This window comes from Leopardus geoffroyi, chromosome D1, assembly GCF_018350155.1.
Source record: "Leopardus geoffroyi isolate Oge1 chromosome D1, O.geoffroyi_Oge1_pat1.0, whole genome shotgun sequence".
NCBI lineage: Eukaryota > Metazoa > Chordata > Mammalia > Carnivora > Felidae > Leopardus > Leopardus geoffroyi.
Window position 1 is genome coordinate 60,453,294 of NC_059329.1, and position 8,196 is coordinate 60,461,489.

General features: G+C 41.9%; 1 protein-coding gene across 1 annotated transcript; it reads left to right on the plus strand.

Annotated features, from left to right (window-relative positions):
* The first annotated feature begins 6,336 nt into the window (after window positions 1-6,336).
* On the plus strand, window positions 6,337-7,661 carry LOC123602421 (olfactory receptor 52M1). The gene has a single exon (XM_045486912.1). It carries the CDS (start codon window positions 6,337-6,339, stop codon window positions 7,288-7,290), a length of 954 nt encoding a protein of 317 aa, XP_045342868.1. The 3' UTR covers window positions 7,291-7,661.
* The last annotated feature ends 535 nt before the right edge of the window (window positions 7,662-8,196 follow it).

Below are 8,196 nucleotides of genomic sequence, written 5' to 3' on the forward strand. Positions count from 1 at the left end.
GAGGTGCAGAATAAGAAAGGATGTGATAAAGTTCACAAAAGGTGTGAAAACTCAGGGGTGTATGTGTGTGGGGGGGGTCAAGGATGGGATCAAGATAAGGAAAACCTGGGTTCAAGGATAACTTGGTCAAGGACACATGTCTAGGAAGTGTCAGTACTGGTAATCAACTAGACAGATGTGGGTTCACGTATATGATCTTACCCACTATGGTATACCACTTCCTTCAGAAGTAAGAAGGGGCTCAAATTTGATCCAAGATCCTGGCTCTACCACTTATAAGCTAGGAGGATTTTTGGCAAAGTTCTTTATGTTGAGCACCAGTATTCCCATTTATGGATGGGGAAAAAAAAAAAAATCAGCCTTCAGACTTCAGAGAAGAAGTATGCATGTCACTCAAATATTTATTCCCACCTACTCCAATTCAGGAGTTGGCCTAACACACTGAAGAGTTCTTTTTTAGGAATTTCACATGAAGGATGGTTTATTTCAGAGCAAGAATACAACTCATTGAAAGAGTTATAAACCAGAAATCCAATATTCAATTTATTTTGGGTCCCTGGTATCCATAGGTTAGCCTGACCAGAATAGCCTCCTTATATTTGATGGACTTATAAGGGAAGCCATGTTGTAAGACAGGGCTGATTGGATGAAGGCAAAGCTGAATCAACACATTCAAACATAGGATTAACATGTTTAACATGAAGCTTGAGGTTTTCCTTTGTGTTGTGGAGCTGTCATGGTCTCTCATCCTTGGGCCAGGATGCCCTCTCCTGGACAGTGCTAGAATGTGTATGGACCATGTTTATTTCGGATTCATCTCTGCTTCCAAGGCTGAATAGACTTCTGACTTCCATTTAATACAGATTTAAGATATCCTATGGGGAACGTTAGTATCTTTAATGTTCTTTTACACAGCTCATATGCATACTTCTCTATCAGTTGAAAAAGGTGGTCTTGAGTTGGTCCATAAAATCAAATTATTAAAGAGGCCTTATAACCTTTAACATGATTCATTTGATACACTGATTTATTGACTATAATTTCTAAGTATCATGCAAGATATGTATAAGAATCATAGCCAACCTTCTAAATTCTAAATTTAAAGGAGGAGTTCAATTGGATGTGGTATTTACTGAACCAAGTTTCAAAAGCTAGATATAGATTCATATCCGGGATGACATTCCTACTTTACTTGGCAGAGGGTATAACATGTGCACAAGCACAAAAGCAAGGAATTACCCTGCAGCTACAAGCAGTTTTACATAGAATATAAACTTAAGGTTGGGAAGGAGGTAGCAAGGTTCTAGAGTTCCCAGATTTTCCTGAGGTGTTGGAAAGTAAGATACTCTGGAAGGGGAGTAAAAATGAGAGCCTTCATGTATTGATTCTACTGCATTAACCCCTGTTCTGACCATGTTGGTTCCTGGTCTAAAGGAGACAGGAGGTCTCCCAGGCTGATGAGAGCTAATGCTTCTGAAAGACACAAAAATTATAGTAGTTCTAACAATGCTGTTTATTAAGTGCCTGATAGGTTTTCTTACAAGCCTCTTCATACACAGTATCTCAATTATGAAAGCTACCCAGAGATGATTATTCCTACTTTACACTAAGGAAAAAAACAAACAAACAAAAAAAACCTTGTTCCAGGTCACACGTGGGTATTATAACTGAACTAGCTTGCAAACTCAAGCCTTTGGAGCTTCCAAGGCCATGTCTTGCCACAGTCCTAATCATGATACCCACCAACACATAAGCATCCCATTAAGAGACACCAAGATGGGTGCCTGGGTGGCTTAGTTGGTTGGGCGACATACTCTTGGTTTTGGTTCAGGTCATGATCTCAAGGTTTGTGGGTTTGAGCCCCACATTGGGTTCTGCCCTAAGAGTTCAGAGCAGGCTTAGGATTCTCTCTCCCTCTCTGTGCCCCACACCCAAAACAAACAAAAAGCAACACCAAGAGATAAACCACTTTCTCAGTTTGGCTTCTCTCCTTTCTGAAGAATGGGAATGGGATGTTAGGTTGGAAAGGTTAGTTTCAGAAAGACATAAAGGAGATGCACTGCTCTACCTCCAAGTCCATGGGATCCATTCCTCAATAATGTGAACCAGAGTGGGGTGGGGGGGGAGGGGGGAGTCCACAGTATATAGTTTTTAGGGAATAGCCATTGGTTTGTCTTTTCAATTTTTTGGTTTGTATTAAAGTTTAGAGACACTATTATCACCTCCAAATACTTTCAGAATATCAAAACTTCATTAGATATTTACAGCCATGCTGAACTCTAATTACAAGGAGATTCTTCATCCTTTTCCTATAAAAGCTTTTATGATTTCTATTTCTATTGGTGCCCTTAGAATAGCTACAGACTCCAGGGAGGCCAGATACAACCAGCAAGAGCAGGACTTGGACACCCAAGTAATCATGACTCAATTAGAGAGTCTGTCTGTTCTCCTGAGACCTCTCTGGACCAAGCCTGACATACTAGGAATAGCTATGCTTAAGGTTAGATTTTGTGTTCATTCTTCTGGGACAAAGCCTGTTATTTTCCTTCTCTACTAAGGGAAGTGGGAAGGTTAACAAGTCCAGATAGAATTCCCTCAACCCCTGAACAGAATGCTTTTAAGTGCCAGGCCTCAGTGGCATTTGCAGAGCCCTAGGCTCTTGCTGACACTACCCAGCAGAGGTAAGAGCATTGTATAAAAGGGGAATCTAGAAAAGGAACAGAGGTCATCAGGAGGGGTTCCAAGACTATTAGGATGAACAGACTTGGGACCCTTGGGCATTCTACTTCTGACTGTGCTCCTGTGTAAGTCTCCAAGACTCAGAGGGAAGGAATTCTCTTGAGAGGGGACTTGAAGTGTGGAATCCATACAGAGCTCATGCTTCCTTACAGATTCAAGGAGTCTGAAGAGGCCCTCTAGATTGCTAATGGCAATCCAAAACACTCCAAGACACCTGCCAATGTTTTCAATATGCAATAGGTTATTCTCATTCAACATAGCTAGGCATTGTGTTACCCCAGGGATTATACTAGAGAAGATAGGAATGCTCCTTATTCTTATGAAACTTAGTTTGAGGGATCATCCATGTAAGTAGGCAATTCAGAGCACTGTGTGTGTATAGTACAAAGACAGGCACTGAGCACAGACAGGGTTGGAGCGATTTAAGGTGACATCTAAGTTATAGAAAGGTGCATATGTAAGGATTGGCTAGGTGAAGAGAAGTGCCATCCCAACACCAAGAACATGGGTAATTCTTAGAGGCAAAAGAACATGATATAGTTAGGAAGTAGAAAAATTCAGCCTTGTTGGAAGGTAGTGGGTAGGGTCAAGAATGGTAAAAAATCTGGTTGGTGTTGGCAGATGTATTTGGATAGAGCTCAGGTGGCAGGTTGGCCTGACTCCTTATATCCTCATGGCAACTCTGAGCAGGAGCTTCAGTAGCCTCCCCTTCTGTTGTGTTTGAAGTGTGAAGGCTGTTTGACTAGGGAGACATATGTTAAGGAATGTTAGGATCTTAGGGAAGGATGGGAATGGGGCAGTCAGCAAAGTTAACCAAGACTCAGCCCAGTCCCATTTAACAACGGAAGTGCATCTCTCCAGTCATGTGTACCCTTTTCAGTTTTATGAGTGGTTTCTGGAGATGAATAGGAAGAGGAAAACATGGAGAGGAAACGGTCATTGGGAAAAAGAGCTCTGTATGTTGTCAGGTATAGGGGAGGAAAGAGAAAGGATACAAATAAAATCTGCCTTCTTCAGGGCTTGAGGCCATTCCAGGGGATTGAAGACATTTGGCTTGGCTCTAGTAAGGTCTGATGTAGTACAGGTGTGCTGGATTTCAAGAGAAATCACTTCTGATGTCTAGAAGTCCCTAGTTATACTTAGCTTTGTATGTAACTTGGGCTGTGAGATCTTCCAACAACAGGACTTCTCTGCCCAAATTCCAAAGGAAATGATTCCCCAGGTTGTGAGGCAGTATTGATGAGACTCAAATGGAATCAAAAGAAAAAAAAAAAAAAAAGACTGCTGAAACCTCTTCACTAAAATAGGAGGGTAACTGCTGAGGGAGGAGGAGCATGGGGATAGAAAACAAATTCATTGATAAGTCCTGTCGATTTTTCCATTCAAGGGTTCTTCCTTTTCTGGAATAAAGATTCTCTATGTGATTACATCTTTGCTTAGTACAGCATCAGGTTATTAAAGCCAGTTGATTAGATGCAAGGGTGAAGTAGACAAGTCCCCTCTTAAGTCTAGAAGTCCTGGTAAAGGTCATTTCGTCCTGAATGCCATTCATTTGCTTGTAGAACTAGTTCTGTAAAGTTGTCAACTTTCAGATTACATGTCCTGCTAAGGAAGCAGACAACTTCTCAAAGACAGTACTGAGTGAAGATTGTATAGTATTGGGATCTGGTGTGACCCATCCAAACCAGTGGCCTGGTGAAAGTGGCAGTTGAAGAGATTATCTACAGAGGCCTGGAAAGGGTTAAGGAAACTGACAAGGGGATGGTAAAGCACCAGAACCAACCTTGCACATTATTATCCTACTCAGGCCTGACCACATAAGGGAAGATGCTGTTGCCAGAAAACAGGAGGGGTTACTTTTTAGAGCTGTTGTCTTTGGTAGAAAACCATGGCAAGGCCATATGTGCGTGGCAGGAAGGGAACTGGAGAACATGTTCCTGATCTCCAGTCTCCTTTTCTTACCTCTTGTTGGTGCCTCATATTGGCTGAACTCCTCTAGAAGATAGAAGAGAAGGGAATCTGAGTAATGCAGCCCTATAAACTCCAGCTTATAGGGACATAGGACAGGGCTTCAGAGGGACAAATGGAAAATAACCAGCACACAGGGTGAAAAAACCAAGACAGGCTCCCCTTGCCTGACTTCACCTGGTCACTTCAATCACAGGCTGGTTCCTATGCTCTTTTTCCCCCAGCCTCAATGATTCAGCCTTTTTACTGCTACTGCCAACACTGTTCCCATTTGTAGTGATATAGGAGAACCTTGATATGGAGAGGAAACCCAGATCATCGAGAGGAATTCTGTGGGATCAAGTCATTACTATGGTGGTCATCCTCCCAGTACCACGGCTCCCTAGAGAGGCATTCCAAGGTTTTTTGAACTTTAATATTTCAAGACCAAAAATATATCCAATATTCTCAACTTCGAAGAGCTAATGCTGTTAATGTGTCAGACATTGCATTCTTGTTTAATCCTCATGCCTCCTCTAGGCTACAAGTGTTTAAGTTTGTTGTCAGTTGAACTCAATTATATGATATGATATGTGATATGATATGATATGTATGTAAACTTGCCTCAGCTCCTACTGCCAGGATCTGAAACCAGATCTGGAAAATTCCAAAGCCCAGACTATTAACTATCTGCTATAGTCAACCCAACAAGGTTCAAGATGTAGGAGACAAAGCTTATATGTTTTTCTCCTTCCTTGACATTCCTCTAGTATAGATAGGAAACATTCTGGTATAATCCTTTAGACCCTGAAGAAAAACCCACACAAAATTGCTTCTAGGTCTTTTCTCAAAATACAAATATCCCTTTAGCCAGTTGTCCTGAACTCCAAGTAGGACATTTCTTCTTTGGCCAAATACTTGTCCTCTAGGCTTCATGCCACTCAGAGCTGAATGGGTCTTCTTCCCTAATGGGGAGAATGCTCTGCTTCTGGAGCCTTATCCTCTATCTAGCCTCCATAAAAGGAGAGGGCCCTTGCAAGGATCTGCCTCTCGGCAGACAAACTGAGTTACATTCAGCAGCTTTTGCTTTTCAGGAATTGCTTTGTTTCTATTCTTCAAGGTCCCTTTTCTTCACCGGTCCATGTCTTAGTGATTTCTGGTCTGTAGATTAAAGGTTTCAGATCATCCAATAGCAAGTGTTGGCCTCAAGCTTAACCTTTGATTTACCACAGAGCCTAGACAGTCCTGGGGGTCTATCAATGTCTTTTCAAGAAGCTCTCATTTTGAGACCTAATAGAATACTGAGAGATACCGTATAGTTTACCTTTAAAGGACTAAATAGGTACTGGTCTGCCTTAGGTCATTTCAATGATTGATGCAAGAACATTGCTCCTTGGGAGTCTTATTATACAGAGATACTCTTACATTCAAATATGTATTTGGCTTGTGCTTGGAAAATTTTTGTCAGGTAAAATTTTGTGACCGTAATAATATGACACTTACACTATGATATTGTTCCATGATTTCTTTTAAGAAGTTTATAGCATCTTACCAATGATTCTATTCTTTATTATAGGATTTAATAAAATATTTCTAGAAAAAGTTTCTACTGCATTTTGGGGCATGAGTGAGAAGGTTCATTTATGAATCATGCTCACTTTTCAAAATTCCTGCTCAGTACCCAGCTCCTTCCAGCTTGCTGGCATCCCAGGGCTGGAGTCCCTGCATCTCTGGCTTTCCATCCCCTTTGGCTCCATGTACCTGGTTGCCGTGGTGGGGAACATCACCATTCTGGCTGTGGTAAAGGTGGAGAATAGCCTGCACCAGCCCATGTACTTCTTCCTGTGTATGTTGGCGGTTGTTGACCTGGTTCTATCCACCTCTACTATGCCCAAACTGCTGGGAATCCTCTGGTTTGGTGCTGGTGATATTGGCCTGGATGCCTGCTTGGCCCAAATGTTCCTCATCCACTGCTTTGCCACAGTTGAGTCAGGCATCTTCCTTGCCATGGCTTTGGACCGCTACGTAGCCATTTGCAACCCGCTACATCATACCACAGTGCTCACTCATGCTACGGTGGGACGGTTGGGGCTGGCTGCCCTCTTTCGGGGGGTACTCTACATCGGACCTCTGCCTTTGATGATCCGCCTACGGCTGCCCCTTTACAAGGCTCGTGTCATCTCACACTCTTACTGTGAGCACATGGCTGTGGTCACCTTGGCATGTGGTGACAGCAGGGTCAACAATGTCTATGGGCTAAGCATTGGTTTTTTGGTCCTAATCTTGGATTCCATGGCTATTGCTGTCTCTTACGTGATGATTTTCCGGGCCGTGATGGGGCTAGCCACACCTGAAGCCCAACTTAAAACCCTGGGGACATGTGGTTCTCACATCTGTGCCATTCTGATCTTTTATGTTCCTATTGTGGTTTCTTCTCTCATTCACCGATTTGGTCACCAGGTACCTCCTCCAATCCACACTTTACTGGCTAACTTCTACCTCCTCATTCCTCCAATCCTTAATCCCATTGTTTATGCTGTCCGCACCAAGCAGATCCGGGAGCGGCTTCTCCAAATGCTGAAGACAGAAACTAAGTTCAAGTGACCATTACTTCCTTCCCTCTCAAACATATGGAGAAGGTATTTAAATATGGTGGGCAGCTTGCCAAATGGGAGCTTCAAGCCATCTGAGAGGTTAGGCCCAGTGTTCTCCAGTTTTTGTGATTCCAAAGGAATGTTAAGAATGTACAGCTTTAAGTTCTATTTATGTTTATTTTAATGACTAAAGGGTATTTGAGCTGTAAAGGTGAAATTATGATGACCTCAGTAATACAAATAGTTAGGATATTTATAAGAATTAAGTGCTGAATGAACACTTACTTGTGAGGTAGTTAGTACGGTTCACATTTTACACATTGGAAATAGGATAGAATACCCTTGCTTTATCAGTTGCATTCAGAGCTTCTAAGATGCCTAGATCCAGTGCTTTGGAGTTTAGAATGTTATATAATAGGTTCTACTTTTTTCTGTGCCTGCTTCAATTCTAAAAAAAAAAAAAAAAGAAAAGAAAATGGAGTCATTTCATTCATGTGGACTTAACAGGAAAAGCAATTTTGATTTAAGCCTTTAAGCCAAGATGCTAAAATTGCTTGTACTAAGAAAGCATGGAGTGTTCTAGAAGAACATGGCCTGTTAAAAAAAGATCAGCTTAATGAAGGGCAGTGGACAAGATGATCAGGTTTCAACATGACCTTCGTACTTCTCCTGCAGACCCATTCTTGTCAAGTAGCCTGAAGCGTGTGAGGGCTCCATGAAGAGGAGAACCTCTACTCCTTGCAGTAGCTCTCCCTGGGTACATCTGTAGGATCCCTCACTACATATGGTCTTTTTGAATTGATCACAAAATAAGGTGAAGTTAGGAGTTCTAGCATTTCTAGGAACATTGACTTTACCTTCCAGATTAAGTATTAGTTCAATATCTAGAAAAGGACTATAAAACACTTTGCTAGTT